Genomic DNA, 20,479 nt, shown 5'->3' with positions numbered 1-20,479 from the left:
TGAATGGGTGCGTGTGTGAATGTGTTCGATGTGTATGGGTGTATGTTTACGAGAGAGAGACACAGAAAGAGAGACTGTGTGTGTGTGTGTGTGTGTGTGTGTGTGTGCATGTGACAGTGAGTTGATGCATGTGTGTATGTGTGTGTACACATGTTAGAGTATGTGTGTTTGTGTGTGTATTCGTGTGGTTGTGTGTGTGTGTGTGTGTGCATCTATGTGAGTGCGTGTGTGTTTTAATCTATGTGTGTGTTTTCATGCATGTGTGTTCTGTGGAAATACCTGAATGTTTATTTTTTTGGTTCAGTTTTATTTTATTTTAACGAGCAATGTGATATCAGCCAGCAACCTTTTGTCTGATACACAGATCTCTTAGCTGTTCTCACCATTCAGTCGGCGAATTCCGTTTCACGATGTTGGTTTTTGGTTTTCCAGTATTTGCCAACAGACTCATCTCCCATAGACGGGTTCTACATTTTCTACAAGCCCTACGCGTCCAAGGGAGACTACACCAAAGAGGTGTTGAGAGGGGCTAGCATTCGAAACCATCTTTTGACCGGACTGGTCCCAGACACAGAGTACAGCATCAAAATGAAGTGCTTCAATTCGGTTGGCGCGTCCGACTTCAGCAACATGGTGGTCAAACGCACGCTGCGTAAGTTATATTTCTGGATTACTTCTGCTTTTTGTTTTTCTCTTTCTTTTTTTGCGTGAAATGTTTGTGATGAAAAAAATCCAAGAACGAAATGTGTCGAAGGGAAGGAACTCTTGCAAGTCTGAAAGCAGTTGTTTGATTAAATTGTTCCCCTTTGATCTGAGGAAGCAGTTGTTGATTAAATTGTTCCCCTTGGATCTGAGGAAGCAGTTTTTGATTAAATTGTTCCCCTTGGATCTGAGAGGTTATTTGTAAGTTTTTTGTTTTTGTTTTTTTTTTGTTTTTGTTTTTTTGTTTTTGTCTTGTTATGTTTTCTGTTTATTTGCTTTTTTTGTGTGTTTTTTTTTCTTACAAATATATTGTCACACTTTATGATGAAAAACAAAGGAACATAAAAATCATTAATATCACTAACCTTTTGATCATCACTTCAAATTTATACAAGATCTTTTCCGTCATGTGCAGCGTTACAGTATAAAAAGTTTCACGATTCTCATCTTTAATATCACTGTGCCTTTGACCGACATGATCTCAAATTTATTGAGATTTTTCCCACCTTGTGCAGCTTTGCACTGTAAAAAGTTTTACTGTTAACATCATCAACATCATTAATCATCACCTTAGAGTTATCACTGTTATCATCATCAACATCATTAATCATCGCCTTAAACTTATCACTGTTATCATCATCATCATTAATCGTCACCTCAAACTTATCACTGTTATCATCATCAACATCACTATCATCATCTCAAACTTATCACTGTTATCATCATCAACATCACTTATCGTCACCTCAGAGTTATCACTGTTATCATCATCAACATCATTAATCATCACCTCAAACTTATCACTGTTATCATCATCAACATCATTAATCGTCACGTCAAACTTATCACTGTTATCATCATCAGCATCATTAATCGTCACGTCAAACTCATCGCTGTTATCATCATCAACATCACTTATCGTGATCTCAAACTTATCACTGTTATCATCATCAACATCACTTATCGTGACCTCAAACTTATCACTGTTATCATCATCAGCATCACTAATCGTCACGTCAAACTTATCACTGTTATCATCATCAACATCATTAATCGTCACGTCAAACTTATCACTGTTATCGTCATCAACATCACTATCATCATCTCAAACTTATCACTGTTATCATCATCAGCATCACTAATCGTCACGTCAAACTTATCACTGTTATCGTCATCAACATCACTAACCGTCACCAGATAATCCTGACCTCAAACTCACCGAGCTCTTTCCCACGGTGTGTGCAGCCTTGGAGGGACAGTCGCCCCCCACCCTCCGTCCCCCGCAGAACACGGCAGCGCCCCCTGGCGGCCATCAGGAGGGGGTGGGGTTAGATCCGCCCGTCATCCTGGGGATGGTGCTGGGTTTGATGCTGCTGCTGCTGCTGGTGTTCATCGTCATGTGCTGGTGGAAACAGCGACAGCACAAACGTCATGGTGAGGGTGTGTGTGTGTGTGTCTGTGTGTGTGAGTGTGTCTGTGTGTGTGTCTTCATCACAATGTGCTTCTGGAAACAGCGACAGCACAAACGTCATGGTGAGGGGTGTGTGTGTGTCTGTGTGTGTGTCTTCATCGTCATGTGATGGTGGAAACAGCGACAGCACAAACGTCATGGTGAGGGGTGTGTGTGTGTGTGTGTCTGTGTGTGTGTGTGTCTCTGTGTCTGTGTGTGTGTCTCTGTGTCTGTGTGTGTGTGTGTGTGTCTTCACCGCCATGTGCTGGTGGAAACAGCAACAGCACAAACGTCATGGTGAGGGTGTGTGTGTGTCCGTGTGTGTCTGTGTGTGTGTGTGTGTGTGTGTGTGTGTGTGTGTGTGTGGTGTGTGTGTGTGTGTGTCTTCATCACCATGTGCTCGTGGAAACAGCGACAGCACAAACGTCATGGTGAGGTGTGTGTGTGTGTCGTGTGTGTGTGTGTGTGTGTGTGTGTGTGTGTGTGTCTTCATCGCCATGTGCTGGTGGAAACAGCAACAGCACAAACGTCATGGTGAGGTGTGTGTGTGTGTCAGTGTGTGTGCGTGTGTGTGTGTGTGTGTGTGTGTATCTTCACCGCCATGTGCTGGTGGAAACAGCAACAGCACAAACGTCATGGTGAGGTGTGTGTGTGTGTGTTGTCAGTGTGTGTGCGTGTGTCTGTGTGTGTGAGTGAGTTGTGTGTGTGTGTGTGTGTGTGTGTGTGTGTCTTCATCACCATGTGCTGGTGGAAACAGCGACAGCACAAACGTCATGGTGAGGAGTCTGTGTCTGTGTGTGTGTCTGTGTGTGTGTGTGTGTGTGTGTGTGTGTGTGTCTTCATCACCATGTGCTGGTGGAAACAGCGACAGCACAAACGTCATGGTAAGGGGTGTGTGTCTGTGTGTCTGTGTGTGTGTGTGTGTGTGTGTGTGTGATCAGCTGTGCAGGCATTTTCATTGTTTCTTGTTGTTTCTGTCTCTGTGTGTTTTTGTGTGATACTGTCAAACCACACCTGACCTGTGTCTCTGGGAATTTCTACACGCCCCCATGCAAGTCATGTTCATTCATTCATTCTTTTGTTCTTTCTTTCGTTCTTTCTTTTATCAGAAAAGGCACTCCTGTGTCAGCACAGTCTGTCATCATGGTCACTCAAGGCTTGACTAGCTCTTTGGGTTTATGCGGGGGGCAGAAATCTGCTCGGTTTTGTTGGTATTGTTGTTTTGAGCAGGTGTGGTGTACCATAATATTGACCAGTCTGCATGCTTTGTCGCCCCCTCCGAACCAAAAGGTGAAAACTGTGGTATGGTGTTCCGCGCAGGTCAAAACTTGGAGAGCTGCATGAAGTTCCAAGACCAGGCCCACCGCATCTACACGGACAGTCTTGGGAAGAAGTACCCCAACGGGGGCACCTGCCCCCCCCTCAGCGGCCTGAATGGACTGGCCCTGGCCAATGGGCACTGCCCATCACACGAGGGGGTGTCGGCAGTGAGCATGGACCTGACGTTTGTGGATCCTCTGCGTCATCCACCTCACGCTGCCAACCTGTGTTCGGGGAAAGTCTATCTTGTGAGTTGAGGGTGGCATGGGGGGGTGGGGGTGGGGGAGTCTCTTGTGAGTTGGGGGAGGGGGGTCTATCTTGTGAGTTGAGGAGGGTCTATCTTGTGAGTTGAGGAAGGGGGTCTATCTTGTGAGTTGAGGGGTGGGGAAAATATTTTGTGAGTTGAGGGGGGGGGGGGGAGTTTATCTTGTTAGTTGAAAGGGGGGGTTATTTTGTGAGTTCAGGGGTGGGGAGTCTAACTTGTGAGTTGAGGGGGGGGAGTCTGTTTTGTGAGTTGAGGGGTGGGGAGTTTATCTTGTTAGTTGAGGTGGGGTTGTTGGGGGTGTGGGGGGTGGTAGTGGATGTGTTGTCGGAGAATGGGATGGGTTTTTTTTTGTGTTTTTGTCTGTTGTGTGTGTGTGTTGGGTGGTGGAGGGGTGGGTGTTTATGTGTGTAGTGTAGGAGGGGTAGGGGTGGGTGTTTGTGTTGGAGTGGTGGGAGATGGCGTGTGAATATGGCAATGATGATTATCACAATAATAATGATAATTATGATGATGATGACGATGACAATAATGACAATGTTAATGATGATGATGATGACAACGATGATGATGAAGCTGATGATTATGATGGGGCTGATGATGATGATGACAGTGATGACGATGACGATGATGTTGAAACATACGGCGTTGCTTTCAGGGGAAGGGGGTGATTCCTAACGGCGCCATGTCAGCCTTCGGTCCCAGTGACCACAGTGACAACAACTTCAACTCCATTTCTCACACCCTCCCCTCACCCATCACCCCCTCTCCAGGTAACGTCACAGAGGATACCTCTGAAAATGGAATGTGGGTGACTGAAAATAGTCATGCAGCTAGAGGCCCGCTCGTACATACAAGTGAATGCGGGACTTACATACAGCCCACAAATTCAGAAGAAGAAAAAAAGAAAGATAAGAATAACTTGGTTGTCTAATAAAGATGAATTACATCAGGTATGACAAAACAAATGTAAATACTTAACACAGAAACATTGAACAAGACTTCACCCCTAGGCTGCCTATATGACGAGATAACTCGTCATGGCAAGCATGTACGCTTCGCTGCCACAATGATGAGATAACTCGTCATGGAAATATTCTGACTTTTCCCTGGTTTGCATTCAGTTCGTTGACGAAAATGCTGGTAGCTTTAGCTTAGGGAATCTTTCTGGATTCTATTCATAGCTAGAAACCCCATCTACGTCATGAGGCAGTCCTTTATTTGAACGTTTTGGTTGGGTTACTGTCCCAGTGTTTGCCTGGCTCCTCTCCTCGCTCGCTCAACAAAATGTCGGACTGATGCCATGCTCAAGACATGCGATCGTAGCGAACTAAATCAACCAAGATTGCTTTCTTTTGCTGATGCTCAGAAAGAATTGAAGCGTAAACTCGAAGAAGACAGTGATGAACATTTATAGGACGATTTGATAGAAAATAAAGGGAGCAATCAAGAGAGTGGCCAAGATACGACTATCAGTGAGTGATGCTGGCTGTGCAAACCTTAGCAGACGACAGAAAGTGACTGAATAATTAGCAGGACAGTGTGAGCGATTTTCTTGGCACTCAGCCAACATGGTCTGATGAGAACTGGATAAAGTGACCGTGTGAGAGGGGTGAAGAGGAGGGGGGGTGGAGACTGAGGGGGCATGGCCTCTCATCCACATTATCACTTGGAGAAGTCACAATGCATTGTATATCTATCTCTTTTTATTTTTTATTTTTTTATTATTGTGGTTCTAGTATGATTTTGTGTATGCAGATGTCCATTTGTCCAGAAAATGTGATATTTTAGCGCAAATTACCTGACTAATGTTAGTAATGAACAAGTCGAAAATGTGACAAAAAACAAAACACTGATTTCAAAACAACAGTATGTCACTAAAAATATATAAAATGGGAAAACATCATGTGTTTAGTGTTCTTTATTCATTTCCCTTTCAGAAAATATATACTTTTATGGGTCTTTCTCCAATAACAAAGAGCACAGAATTTTTTGAAAATTTATACCCGTTTTTTTTGTGAAAAAACTCTGGCAAATAGATTTCACTTAAATCTTATTTTCCTGGCAGCAAAAGGGTTAATTAAAAAGCAAAAATGACCACGTAAAACACTCATGTGAATGCTTACATCTGTTCATTTTAAAACATCATAAGTAATAGTTAACAAAATGATATATTGTAAGACAGTAACATTACCATTGCACACATCACATTGCACATTCTCATACATTTTCAGTTTGATGTTTTTCAGATTATTTATTTGAGAAACCAAAACAAAGTACAAGGTGCCAAGCATGGACTTTCGCTTTGTCAAATCTCTGCACTCAGCTCTTCCAAGTGTGGCCACAGCCAAGGGGTTAAAGCATTGGACTTTCAATCTGAGGGTCCCGGGTTCGAATCTCAGTAACAACGCCTGGTGGGTAAAGGGTGGAGATTTTTCCAATCTCCCATGTCAACACATGTGCAGACCTGCTTGTGCCTGAACCCCCTTCATGTGTATATACGCAAGCAGAAGATCAAATATGCACATTTAAGATCCTGTAATCCGTGTCAGCGTTCAGTGGGTTATGGAAACAAGAACATGCCCAGCATGCATACCCCTGAAAACTGAGTATGGCTGCCTACATGGTGGGGTAAAAACGGTCATACTGCAAAAGCTCACTCGTGTACATGCAAGTGAATGTGGGAGTTGCAGCCCACGAACGAAGAAGAAGAAAACTAAGAAGTGTGGCTTTAACTCTCTCCACACGAACGGCGAAAGAGACGATGTTAACAGCGTTTTACCCCACTTACCATCATCAAAATATTGCAAGCGGAAGACTCTTATACTGAAGAGGTGAAAGAATACCACAATTCTGACGACGGAAGCTAAAGGTTGGGTCATTCAGACACCCACTGGACATCGGAGGGGTCTGTGTAGAGGAGAAGAGAGGGCTGGCCGTACTGAGTGAGTTAAAGCCTACCACTTTCCAACAGCTCCCCCCCACCCCCCTCCCTGTTTACATCCGTAGTTTATCTTTCAAGTCTGGCAGTAAAAACCTACCTCTTTCCAAAACATCTCCTCCCGTGTGGAAGCGCTTTGATTTATTTCCATGTCAGGTGTAATGCAATATAAAATACATCTATTTCTAAGTATTATTATTCTCATTCTTCGCGATGAATTGATTTGGCTTGTATCTGCTCAAGACTAAGCGTTTTATAAATACGTTAGTATTATTGTTGTTAGGATTGTTGTTGTTATTGATATTATTATGATTATTAGTTTCATTGATCAGCCAAAGCGCTTTATGAATATATTTATCATTGTTATTATTATTGTTATTTTCATTGATCGGCCAAAGCGCTTCAGCATGCTTCTGCACAAGATTTAGCACTATACAGATACATTTGTTGTTGTTATTATTATAACTGTTAAAATTTGTATCATTATCATTGATCAGCACTAAGCACTTTGATAATCATGTTTCTGCAGAGGGTTTAGTACTGTCTGAAGATACTGATTCTGATTATTCTATCATTGTTATTGTTTCTGCACAAGATTTACCACTATCTGAAGATATCTGTTCTTATCGTTTTATTATCATTATCATTATTATTATGATTATTATTATTTTCATTGATCAGTTTGGGCTTTGAAATGTTTCCACACAAGATTTAGCGTTATGTAAACACATTTATCATCATGATCAGTATCGACATCACTGTCAATGATCGTCTACCTTCCCTCTCTGCAGGCGTGGCTCCCAGCGGTGGGGGCAGCGCGGGGTCACTGCACTTTGACCCCAGACATTGGGCAGAGTTCCCCCCTCACCCCTACCCCTCCCAGTCGCCCATCCCCGCCCTCTCCCACCACCACCACCATGATGACGACGACGACGACGATTCCGCCTCGCAGTCTGACGATGTGGACTCTGGAGATGAAGAAGAACCCCTAGCCGGTGAGAGCGGTGGCACGGCCTTGACCTCCTGCCCCTGCATACACAACGAGGGTCACGTGCACACCAGCAGAGACAGTGTGGTGAATGGGACGTACGATGCCAGGACGTGGTACGAGGGTTCCTACGACTCCATGCCCCGGTCGGCTGCGAGGGACGGGGAGGGGGAATTCCCGCTGTGGTGTGCGGACACCGCTTCCACGTCCCCACACTCGGGGAGGTATCAACGACGGCGGACACGTCCACACGGAGAGAGAGAACACATGATGAAGGATCAGGCGACAAACACGGACCTCAGTAGCAATGGTGAGGGACAGGTGTCGGTGTTTGGTGTTGTCAGTGTTTGTTGTTGTTTGTGTTGGTGTTGTCAGTGTTTGGTGTTGTCAGTGTTTAGTGTTGTCAGTGTTTGTTGGTGTTGTCAGTGGTTGGTGTTGTCAGTGTTTGGTGGTGTTTGTGTTGGTGTTGTCAGTGTTTGTTGTTGTCGGTGTTTGGTGTTGTCATTGTTTCATGTTGTCAGTGTTTGGTGTTGTTGTTGTCAGTGTTTGGTGTTGTCAGTGTTTGGTGTCAGTGTTTGGTGTTGGTGTTGTCAGTGTTTGGTGTGTTGTCAGTGTTTGGTGTTGCCAGTGTTTGGTGTTGTCAGTGTTTGGTGTTGCCAGTGTTTGGTGTTGTTGTTGTCAGTGATTGGTGTTGTCAATGGTTGGTGTTGGTGTTGTCAGTGTTTGTTTTTTAGTGTTTGGTGTTGGTGTTGTCAGTGGTTGGTGTTGGTGTTGTCAGTGTTTGTTTTTCAGTATTTGGTGTTGGTGTTGTCAGTGGTTGGTGTTGTCAGTGTTTGGTGTTGGTGTTGTCAGTGTTTGGTGTTGGTGTTGTCAGTGGTTGGTGTTGTCAGTGTTTGGTGTTGGTGTTGTCAGTGTTTGGTGTTGTCAGTGGTTGGTGTTGGTGTTGTCAGTGTTTGGTGTTGGTGTTGTTAGTGTTTGGTGTTGTTAGTGGTTGGTGTTGTGAATGTTTGGTGTCAGTGTTTGCTGTTGTCAGTGTTTCGTGTTGGTGTTGCCAGTGTTTGGTGTTGTCAGTGGTTGGTGTTGTCAGTGGTTGGTGTTGGTGTTGTCAGTGTTTGGTGTTGGTGTTGTCAGTGGTTGGTGTTGGTGTTGCCAGTGTTTGGTGTTGTCAGTGGTTGGTATTGTCAGTGGTTGGTGTTGGTGTTGTCAGTGTTTGGTGTTGGTGTTGTCAGTGTTTGGTGTTGTCAGTGATTCGTGTTGGTGTTGTCAATGTTTGGTGTTGTCAGTGGTTGGTGTTGGTGTTGTCAGTGTTTGTTGTTGTTGTCAGTGATTGGTGTTGTCAGTGGTTGGTGTTGGTATTGTCAGTGTTTGGTGTTGGTGTTGTTAGCGTTTGGTGTTGGTGTTGTCAGTGTTTGGTGTTGTCAGTGTTTGGTGTTGGTGTTGTCAGTGGTTGGTGTTGTCAGTGGTTGGTGTTGTCAGTGGTTGGTGTTGTCAGTGGTTGGTGTTGGTGTTGTCAGTGGTTGGTGTTGGTGTTGTCAGTGTTGGTGTTGTCAGTGTTTGGTGTTGGTGTCGTCAGTGTTTGGTGTTGTCAGTGGTTGGTGTTGTCAGTGTTTGGTGTTGGTGTTGTCAGTGGTTGGTGTTGTCAGTGTTTGGTGTTGTCAGTGGTTGGTGTTGTCAGTGTTTGGTGTTGTCAGTGTTTGGTGTTGGTGTTGTCAGTGTTTGGTGTTGGTGTTGTCAGTGGTTGGTGTTGTCAGTGGTTGGTGTTGGTGTTGTCAGTGTTTGGTGTTGTCAGTGGTTGGTGTTGGTGTTGTCAGTGTTTGTTGTTGTTGTTGTCAGTGATTGGTGTTGTCAGTGGTTGGTGTTGGTGTTGTCAGTGGTTGGTGTTGGTGTTGTTAGTGGTTGGTGTTGTCAGTGTTTGGTGTTGGTGTTGTCAGTGGTTGGTGTTGTCAGTGTTTGGTGTTGGTGTTGTCAGTGTTTGTTGGTGTTGTCAGTGTTTGGTGTTGTCAGTGATTCGTGTTGGTGTTGTCAATGTTTGGTGTTGTCAGTGGTTGGTGTTGGTGTTGTCAGTGTTTGTTGTTGTTGTTGTCAGTGATTGGTGTTGTCAGTGATTGGTGTTGTTTGGTGTTGGTGTTGTTGGTGTTGTCAGTGATTGGTGTTGTCAGTGGTTGGTGTTGTCAGTGTTTGGTGTTGGTGTTGTCAGTGTTTGGTGTTGTCAGTGTTTGGTGTTGGTGTTGTCAGTGGTTGGTGTTGTCAGTGGTTGGTGTTGGTGTTGTCAGTGTTTGGTGTTGGTGTTGTCAGTGTTTGGTGTTGTCAGTGTTTGGTGTTGTCAGTGTTTGGTGTTGGTGTTGTCAGTGTTTGGTGTTGGTGTTGTTAGTGTTTGGTGTTGTCAGTGTTTGGTGTTGGTGTTGTCAGTGGTTGGTGTTGTCAGTGTTTGGTGTTGGTGTTGTCAGTGGTTGGTGTTGTCAGTGGTTGGTGTTGGTGTTGTCAGTGTTTGGTGTTGGTGTTGTCAGTGTTTGGTGTTGTCAGTGGTTGGTGTTGTCAGTGGTTGGTGTTGGTGTTGCCAGTGTTTGGTGTTGTCAGTGTTTGGTGTTGGTGTTGTTAGTGTTTGGTGTTGTCAGTGTTTGGTGTTGGTGTTGTCAGTGTTTGGTGTTGTCAGTGGTTGGTGTTGGTGTTGTCAGTGTTTGTTGTTGTTGTTGTCAGTGATTGGTGTTGTCAGTGGTTGGTGTTGGTGTTGTCAGTGTTTGGTGTTGTCAGTGGTTGGTGTTGGTGTTGTCAGTGTTTGGTGTTGGTGTTGTCAGTGGTTGGTGTTGTCAGTGTTTGGTGTTGGTGTTGTCAGTGTTTGTTGGTGTTGTCAGTGTTTGGTGTTGTCAGTGATTCGTGTTGGTGTTGTCAATGTTTGGTGTTGTCAGTGGTTGGTGTTGGTGTTGTCAGTGTTTGTTGTTGTTGTTGTCAGTGATTGGTGTTGTCAGTGATTGGTGTTGTTTGGTGTTGTTTGTTGTTGGTGTTGTCAGTGATTGGTGTTGTCAGTGGTTGGTGTTGGTGTTGTCAGTGGTTGGTGTGGTCAGTGATTGGTGTTGTCAGTGGTTGGTGTTGGTGTTGTCAGTGTTTGGTGTTGTTTGTGTTTGGTGTTGGTGTTGTCAGTGGTTGGTGTTGTCAGTGTTTGGTGTTGGTGTTGTTAGTGTTTGGTGTTGTCAGTGTTTGGTGTTGGTGTTGTCAGTGTTTGGTGTTGTCAGTGTTCGGTGTTGTCAGTGGTTGGTGTTGTCAGTGTTTGGTGTTGGTGTTGTCAGTGTTTGGTGTTGTCAGTGGTTGGTGTTGATGTTGTCAGTGGTTGATGTTATCAATGTTTGGTGTTGTCAGTGTTTGGTGTTGGTGTTGTCAGTGATTGGTGTTGTCAGTGGTTGGTGTTGTCAGTGTTTGGTGTTGGTGTTGTCAGTGATTGGTATTGTCAGTGTTTCATGTTGTCAGTGTTTGGTGTTGGTGTTGTCAGTGGTTGGTGTTGTCAGTGTTTGGTGTTGGTGTTGTCAATGTTTGGTGTCACTGTTTGGTGTTGGTGTTGTCAGTGTTCGGTGTTGGTGTTGTCAGTGTTTGGTGTTGGTGTTGTCAGTGTTTGGTGTTGTCAGTGATTCGTGTTGGTGTTGTCAGTGGTTGGTGTTGTCAGTGGTTGGTGTTGGTGTTGTCAGTGGTGGGTGTTGTTGTTGTCAGTGGTTGGTGTTGTCAGTGGTTGGTGTTGTCAGTGTTTGGTGTTGGTGTTGTCAGTGTTTGGTGTTGGTGTTGTCAGTGTTTGGTGTTGTCAATGTTTGTTGGTGTTGTCAGTGTTTGGTGTTGTCAGTGTTTGGTGTTGGTGTTGTCAGTGTTTGGTGTTGGTGTTGTTAGTGTTTGGTGTTGGTGTTGTCAGTGGTTGGTGTTGTCAGTGGTTGGTGTTGGTGTTGTCAATGTTTGGTGTTGTCAGTGGTTGGTGTTGGTGTTTTCAGTGTTTGTTGTTGTTGTTGTCAGTGATTGGTGTTGTCAGTGGTTGGTGTTGTCAGTGTTTGGTGTTGGTGTTGTCAGTGGTTGGTGTTGTCAGTGGTTGGTGTTGGTGTTGTCAGTGGTTGGTGTTGTCAGTGGTTGGTGCTGGTGTTGTCAGTGGTTGGTGTGGGTGTTGTCAGTGTTTGTTGTTGTTGTCAGTGATTGGTGTTGGTGTTGTCAGTGTTTGGTGTTGGTGTTGTTAGTGTTTGGTGTTGTCAGTGTTTGGTGTTGTTAGTGTTTGGTGTTGGTGTTGTCAGTGGTTGGTGTTGTCAGTGGTTGGTGTTGTCAGTGTTGGTGTTGTCAGTGGTTGGTGTTGTCAGTGTTTGGTGTTGGTGTTGTCAGTGGTTGGTGTTGTCAGTGTTTGGTGTTGGTGTTGTCAGTGTTTGGTGTTGTCAGTGTTTGGTGTTGGTGTTGTCAGTGTTTGGTGTTGTCAGTGGTTGGTGTTGTCAGTGTTTGGTGTTGGTGTTGTCAATGTTTGGTGTCAGTGTTTGGTGTTGTCAGTGTTTGGTGTTGGTGTCGTCAGTGTTTGGTGTTGGTGTTGTCAGTGGTTGGTGTTGCCAGTGTTTGGTGTTGGTGTTGTCAGTGTTTGGTGTTGTCAGTGTTTGGTGTTGTCAGTGGTTGGTGTTGGTGTTGTCAGTGGTTGGTGTTGTCAGTGTTCGGTGTTGGTGTTGTCAGTGGTTGGTGTTGTCAGTGTTTGGTGTTGGTGTTGTCAGTGTTTGGTGTTGTCAGTGTTTGGTGTTGGTGTTGTCAGTGGTTGGTGTTGTCAGTGTTCGGTGTTGTTGTTGTCAGTGTTTGGTGTTGTCAGTGGTTGGTGTTGTCAGTGTTTGGTGTTGGTGTTGTCAGTGGTTGGTGTTGTCAGTGTTTGGTGTTGGTGTTGTCAGTGTTTGGTTTGGTGTTGTCAGTGTTTGGTGTTGGCGTTTTCATTGTCTGGTTTTGGCTTTGGTGTTGTCAGACAGTGCTTGTTTTTCACTTTGTTAATGGTGTTTGATTTTCAGTTTCCCGTTGTCAGTGTTTTGTTTTCACTTTGTTAATGGTGTTTGATTTTCAGTTTCCCATTGTCGGTGTTTTGTTTTCACTTTGTTAATGGTGTTTGATTTTCAGTTTCCCATTGTCAGTGTTTTGTTTTCACTTTGTTAATGGTGTTTGATTTTCAGTTTCCCATTGTCAGTGTTATGTTTTCACTTTGTTAATGGTGTTTGATTTTCAGTTTCCCATTGTCAGTGTTTTGTTTTCACTTTGTTAATGGTGTTTGGTTTTCAGTTATCCATTGTAAGTGTTTTGTTTTCACTTTGTTAATGGTGTTTGGTTTTCAGTTATCCATTGTAAGTGTTTTGTTTTCACTTTGTTAATGGTGTTTGATTTTCAGTTTCCCATTGTCAGTGTTATGTTTTCACTTTTTGTTCATAACTGTCGCTTTCTTTCACGCCGTGGTTTGAAGGCACTGTCAGTCGGCTGTACTCAGGTAGACAGCCTGTTATGCTAATGACTCCATGTTTGCAAAGTGCTAAGAGCTTGGTCTCTGATGGAAGATAGGTGTGGTATCAGTGTCCGTATCGGTCAGTCCACCAGCGTGTTGTGTTTTCCAGAGGGCACGCTGGACGTCCTGTTGAACAAGTGGCCAGGCAGTTCAGTGTCCAACCGATCCAACAGCAGTGCTACCCTCACTCCCGCTGAGCCCTGTGTCACCCTCACCCACCCTAGAACTCTGACCTCCGACCTTGCGCCTCCTGTCGGCTTTGTGGCGCCCTCTGTGGGCTTGCAGCCTGCCGTTTCTTTGTGATAACTGGATAGTGGTCAGACTGGTCAAATATGATTGTGGTCAGACTGGTCAAAACTGATAGTGATCAGACTCATTTCGCCCTTGTAACGAGATTACGTGTGTGTGTGTGTGTCAGGGGTTTGTGGAACTCCAGAAATTATTTCTTGTTTGTTTGTTTATCTTTTCTTTTGTCAGAACCGAGTGGAATCTCATTACATGTCGAACACTTGACAACTTGAAGTGGTGGATTTACATCTGAGATACAGGTGCAAGTGGAGAGTTTCTGACAGAAACATTTCCAACTTGGCTTCAAGTCAGCTGGGTTTGTTTGGGGTGGTTTTTTTGTTGTTGTTTTTTTTTCAGGTAAACAGTCAGTCCCATATGTTGCTACTTCAACAAAGATTTTTTTTTTTTTTTCCTTTCCTTTTTTAACCAGAGCTATGCTACTGGTTTCTTCCGCTGACTGGTGTATTTGCATAGAAGTTCCCGCAGCATGCATAATGAGGTCATGTGCATACATGATGAGGTCATGTGCATACATGATGAGGTGGGACCCGGCAGGGGGGGTGTTTTTGTTGCTGTGTGCGTCTTTCAGTCCGACCTCAACACAGTGTGTACAGGACTCCCCCAGGCTAAAGCTGGCCTGGACTTCTCTTCTGTTTCTCTTTTCTTTTTTGTGTGTGTGTGTGACAAAAACAGCATCACCACTTGTTGCTGTAGCAAGGTTTGTTCTGCGTCTTCTGTGGAAAGTGCTGGAGGTGATCGGTACAGGATATTGTGTTGATCCCAGGGTATTTTGAGGAGAGGGTGGAGGGTCACAAGGATTGGACTTGACTCACTTGGTGATGGGAAGAATTCTGTTGAAAAACCAATGTGTTGCAGCATCCGTTGTTAGACTGCAATACTCGTGCTGCTTTGAGTGTCAGACTCTTACCCTGCTGTTACTGGTACCGCTCCACAGAAACGATACGGACGTTTGTGACAGAGAAACTCCGATTGTCCAGGACTTTGACAACTGATTGGGAATCCCCAGAACTTTAGGGAATTCCTGTAAACTTTGGGGGGGAATTCCCACAGAATTCTGCAGTGATTGTTTGGGAGTTCTCCAGAATGCATAACATCTGTGCTGGAATTTTTTTTTTTTTTTTTTTTTTTTTTTTTTTTGTGGGTTGCGTCAACTGGAGTTCAGTTACGATGGATCTACCTCTTTGATTTCTGGCTGGGACATGGGATGACTACTTGTGTTCAGGACATAAACTTGGAAGTACATGAAGAAAAAAAGCTGCTGCCAGCCTGGATATATACTGCCAATAAATCTGAGGTCTATGAACAAGTTTTGCAGAAGAAGAAATAAAGACAGGAACTCAGAAACACTGCACAAATGAACCGTGTGTTTTCATAACTGGTGGGACAGAATGCAAGTGACATTCAGTATGGTTTTACTGTCTTTTTTAAAATGTGGGAAACAGACAGAATGCAAGGGACTCACAGTATGGTTTTTCCATATTTTTTAAGAACTGACATGGTCTTTATGTGGATGTGGGAAATATAGTGCAGGCACCACTAGTGGTGGAACAGCGTCGCCCGATTCACTGAATGTGCTTATAATGTGTCACGACTGCATCTTAAGACTGGGTGTGAACGTGTTCTTTACCATTGTTCTGTTTGCTCTTTGGGAGTGTAGTGTGTGAGTGTATGGTGTTGGTGTGTGTGTGAGAGAGAGAGAGAGAATGTTATGTGTGTGTGTATGTATGAGAGCATGTGTAGTGTAGGTGTGATTGTGTGTGTGTAGGATAACCCAAATGAAGGTCTAACAGTGTACACGTTTTCTTCCCTTGGTAGATTAAGTCATCAGGATTTTATTTGAATTTCATTTGAAAATGTGGATGAAAATGAATTTGACATTGGCAGAATAATTCTCTGGTTTTATTTAAAGTTCATTTGAAAAAGTAGTTGAAAATTAATTTGACAACGGCATGTATGTATGTATTATATAAAGAGAGAGGGGGTTTGGGGGGGAATAATAAATTATATATTACGTATGGCTCTGTTGATTTCCTCATTTGATTTTCAGTATATGGAGATCATGTACTTTGCTATCCCCAAACCCAGGAGTAGAATTGATCAATTGTAGATGACAAACTTGGTATAGTCACATTCACACTAACAGTAAATGTGATGTATAGAATATTCTGCAGTGTACATGATTTAAAACATTATCTGCTACTAGATATAGATAGACACTTGAAATTTATAACAACAAAGTTTAGATTAGGGATATCTGAATTTGTTTGCTTATGTTGTTTCATTGAGTTAAATTATATGTGAATAAACCATTCCGTTCTCTCTCTCCTCCCCCCCCCCCTCTCTCTCTTTCCCCCACTCTCTCACTCCTTCCCCCCTCTCTCCCTCTCTCTCACTTTCTCTCCTCCCCCCTCTCTCTCTCTCTCTCTCTCTCCTTCCCCCCACTCTCTCTCTCCTTCCCCCCTCTCTCACTCCTTCCCCCTCTCTCCCTCTCTCTCACTTTCTCTCCTCCCCCCCCTCTCTCTCACTCTCTCCTCCCCCTCTCTCTCTCACTTTCTCTCCTTCCCCCCCCCCTCTCTCTCTCTCACTCTCACCTCCCCCCCCCCCCCCTCTCTCTCTCTCACTTTCTCACACTTTCTCTCCTTTCCCCCCCTCTCACTTTCTCTCCTCCCCCTCTCTCACTTTCTCTCCTTCCCCTCTCTCTCACTTTCTCTCCTTCCCCCCTCTCTCACTTTCTCTCCTTCCCCTCACTTTCTCTCTCTCCTTCCCCCCTCTCTCTCTCACTTTCTCTCTCTCCTTCCCCCCTCTCTCTCTCACTTTCTCTCTCTCCTTCCCCCCTCTCTCTCTCACTTTCTCTCTCTCCTTCCCCCCCCTCTCTCTCTCTCTCACTTTCTCTCCTTCCCCCCTCTCTCTCTCTCTCTCTCTCCTTCCCCCCCCCTCTCTCACTCTCTCCTTCCCCCCCTTCCCTCTCTCTCACTTTCTCTCCTTCCCCCCTCTCTCTCTCTCTCTCCTTCCCCCCCTCTCTCTCTCTCTCTCTCTCCTCTCCTTCCCCCCCTCTCTCTTCTCTCTTTCTTCCCCCCTCTCTCATTCTCTCCTTCCCCCCCCCTCTCTCTCTCTCCTTCCCCCCCCCTCTCTCTCTCCTTTCCCCCTCTCTCTCTCACTTTCTCTCCTTCCCCCCCTCTCTCTCTCTCTCTCCTCTCCCTCCCCCCTCTCTCACTTTCTCTCCTTCTTCCCCCCTCTCTCTCTCTCTCCTTCCCCCCCTTCTCTCTCTCTCACTTTCTCTCCTCCCCCCCCTCTCTCTCCTCCCCCCTCCCTCTCTCTCTCTCTCACTTTCTCTCCTCCCCCCACTCTCTCTTCCTTCCCCCCCCTCTCTCTCTCTCTCCTTCCCCCTCTCTCTCTCACTTCTCTCCTTCCCCCTCTCTCTCTCACTTTCTCTCCTTCCCCCCCTCTCTCTCTCTCACTTTCTCTCCTTCCCCCCCCCCTCTCTCTCTCACTCTCTCTCTCTCCTTCCCCCCCCTCTCTCGCACTTTCTCTCCTCCTCCCCTCTCACTCTCTCTCTCACTCCCTCCCCCTCTCTCTCTCGCTCTCCTTCCCCCTCTCTGTCACTCTCTCTCTCACTTTCTCTCCTTCCCCCCCCTCTCTCACTTTCTCTCCTTCCCCCCCCCTCTCCCTCTCTCTCCTTCCCCCCTCTCTCTCTCACTTTCTCTCTCCTTCCCCTCCCACTCACTCTCTCTCTCTCTCCTTCCCCCCTCTCTCTCTCACTTTCTCTCCTTCCCCCCCTCTCTCTCACTCTCTCTCTCTCCTTCCCCCCCCTCTCTCTCTCACCTCTCCCTCCACCCCCCCTCTCACTTTCTCTCCTCCCCCCCCCTCTCTCTCCTTCCCCCTTCTCTCTCTCACTTTCTCTCCTTCCCCCCTCTCTCTCTCACTTTCTCTCCTTCCCCCCCCTTCTCTCTCTCTCACTTTCTCTCCTTCCCCCCCCCTCTCTCTCTCTCTCTCATTCTCTCCTTCCCCCCCTCTCTCTCTCTCTCATTCTCTCCTCCCCCCTCTCTCTCTTTCTCTCCTCCCCCCCTCTCTCACTTTCTTTCTCTCTCATTTTCTCTCTCACTTTCTCTCCTCCCCCCCTCTCTCTCACTTTCTGTCCTCCCCCCCCCCTCTCTCTCTCACTTTCTCTCCTTCCCCCTCTCTCTCTCACTTCTCTCTCTCTCTCACTTTCTCTCCTTCCCCCCCCCCTCTCTCACTTTCTCTCCTTCCCCCCCCTCTCTCTCTCATTTTCTCTCTCACTTTCTCTCCTCCCCCCTCTCTCTCTCTCACTTTCTCCCCCCCTCCCTCTCTCTCTCTCTCTCCTTCCCCCCCTCTCTCTCTCTCTCTCCTTCCCCCCTCTCTCTCTCACTCTCTCTCTCTCCCCCCCCCCTCTCTCGCACTTTCCCCCCCCCTCTCTCTCTCACTCCTCTCCCCCCTCTCTCTCTCATTCTCTCCCCCCCCTCTCTCTCACTTTCTCTCTTTCCCCCCCCCCTCTCTCTCACTTTCTCTCCTTCCCCCCCCTCTCTCTCACTTTCTCTCCTTCCCCCCCTCTCTCTCTCACTTTCTCTCCTTCCCCCCCCTCTCTCTCTCACTTTCTCTCCTCCCCCCCCTCTCTCTCACTTTCTCTCCTTCCCCCCCCCCCTCTCTCTCTCTCTCACTTTCTCTCTCTCTCACTTTCCTTTCCCCCATCTCTCTCACTTTCTCTCTCACTTTCTCTCCTTCCCCCCATCTCTCTCTCACTTTCTCTCCCCCCCTCTCTCTCTCTCTCTTTCTCTCCTTCCCCCCCCCTCTCTCTCTCTCTCACTTTCTCTCTCTCTTTCCTTCCCCCCCTCTCTCTCTCACTTTCTCTCCCCCCCTTTCTCTCTCTCACTTTCTCTCCTCCCCCCCTCTCTCTCTCTTTCTCTCCTTCACCCCCCCTTCTCTCTCTCACTTTCTCTCCTTCCCCCTCTCTCTCTTCTCTCTCTCTCACACTTTCTCTCCTCCCCCGCCCCCCTCTCTCTCACTTTCTCTCCTTCCCCCCCTCTCTCTCTCACTTTCTGTCCTTCCCCCCCTCTCTCTCTCATTTTCTCTCTCTCACTTTCTCTCCTCCCCCCCCCCTCTCTCTCTCACTTTCTCTCCTCCCCCCCTCTCTCTCTCTTTCTCTCCTTCCCCCCCTCTCTCTCTCACTTTCTCTCCTTCCCCCCCCCTCTCTCTCTCACTTTCTCTCCTCCCCCCCTCTCTCTCACTTTCTCTCCTTCCCCTCCCCCCCCCCTCACTTTCTCGCCTTCCCCTCCCCCTCTCTCTTTCTCTCCTTCCCCCCCCTCTCTCTCTCTCTCTTTGTCTCTTCCCTCCCTCTATCTCTCCCTCTCTCTCTCTTACTTTCTCTCCTTCCCCCCCTCTCTCTCTCACTTTCTCTCCTTCCCCCCCCCCTCTCTCTCTCACTTTCTCTCCTTCCCCCGCCCCTCTCTCTCTCACTTTCTCTCCCCCCCCCTCTCTCTCTCACTTTCTCTCCTTCCTCCCCCCCTCTCACTTTCTCTCCTCCCCCCCCCTCTCTCTCACTTTCTCTCTCTTCCCCCCTCCTCTCTTTCTCTCCTTCTCCCCTCTCTCTCTCACTTTCTCTCTCTCACTTTCTCTCTTCCCCCCCCCCTCACTTTCTCTCGTTCCCCCCCTCTCTCTCTCTCTCTTTCTCTCCTTCCCCCCCCCCCTCACTTTCTCTCGTTCCCCCCCCTCTCTCTCTCTCTCTTTCTCTCCTTCCCCCCCCCCCTCACTTTCTCTCGTTCCCCCCCTCTCTCTCTTTCTCTCTCCCCCCCCCTCACTTTCTCTCGTTTCCCCCCCTCTCTCTCTCACTTTCTCTCCTCCCCCCCCCCCTCTCTCTCTCCTTCCCCCCCCTCTCTCTCTCACTTTCTCTCCTTCCCCCCCCTCTCTCTCTTTCTCTCCTCCCCCCTCTCTCACTTTCTCTCCTCCCCCCCCCCCTCTGTCTCTCTCCTTCCCTCCCCCTCTCTCTCTCTCACTTTCTCTCCTCCCCCCCTCTCTCTCACTTTCTCTCCTTCCCCTCTCTCTTTCACTCCTCCCCCCCTCTCTCTCTCTCTCACTTTCTCTCCTCCCCCCCTCTTTCTCTCCTCCCCCCCCCTCTCTCTCTCACTTTCTCTCCTCCCCCTCTCTCTCTCACTTTCTCTCCTCCCCCCCTCTCTCTCACTTTCTCTCCTCCCCCCCTCTGTCTCTCTCCTTCCCCCCCTTCCCCCCCCCCTCTCTCTCTCACTTTCTCTCCTTCCCCTCCCCCTCTCTCTCTCACTTTCTCTCCTTCCCCTCCCCCTCTCTCTCTCACTTTCTCTCCTTCCCCCCCCCCTCTCTCTCTCACTTTCTCTCCTTCCCCCGCCCCTCTCTCTCTCACTTTCTCTCCCCCCCCCCTCTCTCTCTCACTTTCTCTCCTTCCTCCCCCCCTCTCACTTTCTCTCCTCCCCCCCCCCTCTCTCTCACTTTCTCTCTCTTCCCCCCTCCTCTCTTTCTCTCCTTCTCCCCTCTCTCTCTCACTTTCTCTCTCTCACTTTCTCTCTCTTCCCCCCCCCCCTCACTTTCTCTCGTTCCCCCCCTCTCTCTCTCTCTCTCCTCCCCCCCCCCTCACTTTCTCTCGTTCCCCCCTCTCTCTCTCTCTCTTTCTCTCTCCCCCCCCCCCCTCACTTTCTCTCGTTTCCCCCCCTCTCTCTCTCACTTTCTCTCCTCCCCCCCCCTCTCTCTCTCCTTCCCCCCCTCTCTCTCTCTCTCACTTTCTCTCCTCCCCCCCCCTCTCTCTCACTTTCTCTCCTTCCCCCCCCTCTCTCTCTCATTTTCTCTCTCTCTCACTTTCTCTCCTCCCCCCCCCCTTTCTCTCCTTCCCCCCCTCTCTCTCTCTCTCTCCTCTCCCTCCCCCCTCTCTCACTTTCTCTCCTTCTTCCCCCCTCTCTCTCTCTCTCTCTCCTTCCCCCCCTTCTCTCTCTCTCACTTTCTCTCCTCCCCCCCTTTCTCTCCTCCCCCCCCTCTCTCTCACTCCTCCC

At 47.2% G+C, this 20,479-nt stretch overlaps 1 protein-coding gene across 2 annotated transcripts in view; it reads left to right on the top strand.

The window, feature by feature from the left end:
* LOC143277666 (interference hedgehog-like) overlaps window positions 1-15,757 on the top strand; it is a 224,061-nt gene extending 208,304 nt beyond the window's left edge. For both annotated transcript variants that reach the window (XM_076582575.1, XM_076582574.1), the window contains exons 13-18: window positions 433-652; window positions 1,948-2,136; window positions 3,473-3,720; window positions 4,393-4,507; window positions 7,467-7,973; window positions 13,252-15,757. In XM_076582575.1, coding sequence (XP_076438690.1) covers window positions 433-652; window positions 1,948-2,136; window positions 3,473-3,720; window positions 4,393-4,507; window positions 7,467-7,973; window positions 13,252-13,445 — 1,473 coding nt within the window. In that variant the 3' untranslated portion in view covers window positions 13,446-15,757. The remainder of the gene's footprint in view (window positions 1-432; window positions 653-1,947; window positions 2,137-3,472; window positions 3,721-4,392; window positions 4,508-7,466; window positions 7,974-13,251) is intronic.
* The last annotated feature ends 4,722 nt before the right edge of the window (window positions 15,758-20,479 follow it).

Source organism: Babylonia areolata, chromosome 34 (genome assembly GCF_041734735.1).
Source record: "Babylonia areolata isolate BAREFJ2019XMU chromosome 34, ASM4173473v1, whole genome shotgun sequence".
Lineage (NCBI taxonomy): Eukaryota > Metazoa > Mollusca > Gastropoda > Neogastropoda > Buccinidae > Babylonia > Babylonia areolata.
The sequence above is the reverse complement of the archived record's forward strand: the minus strand, read 5'-3'. Positions and strand labels throughout refer to the sequence as shown.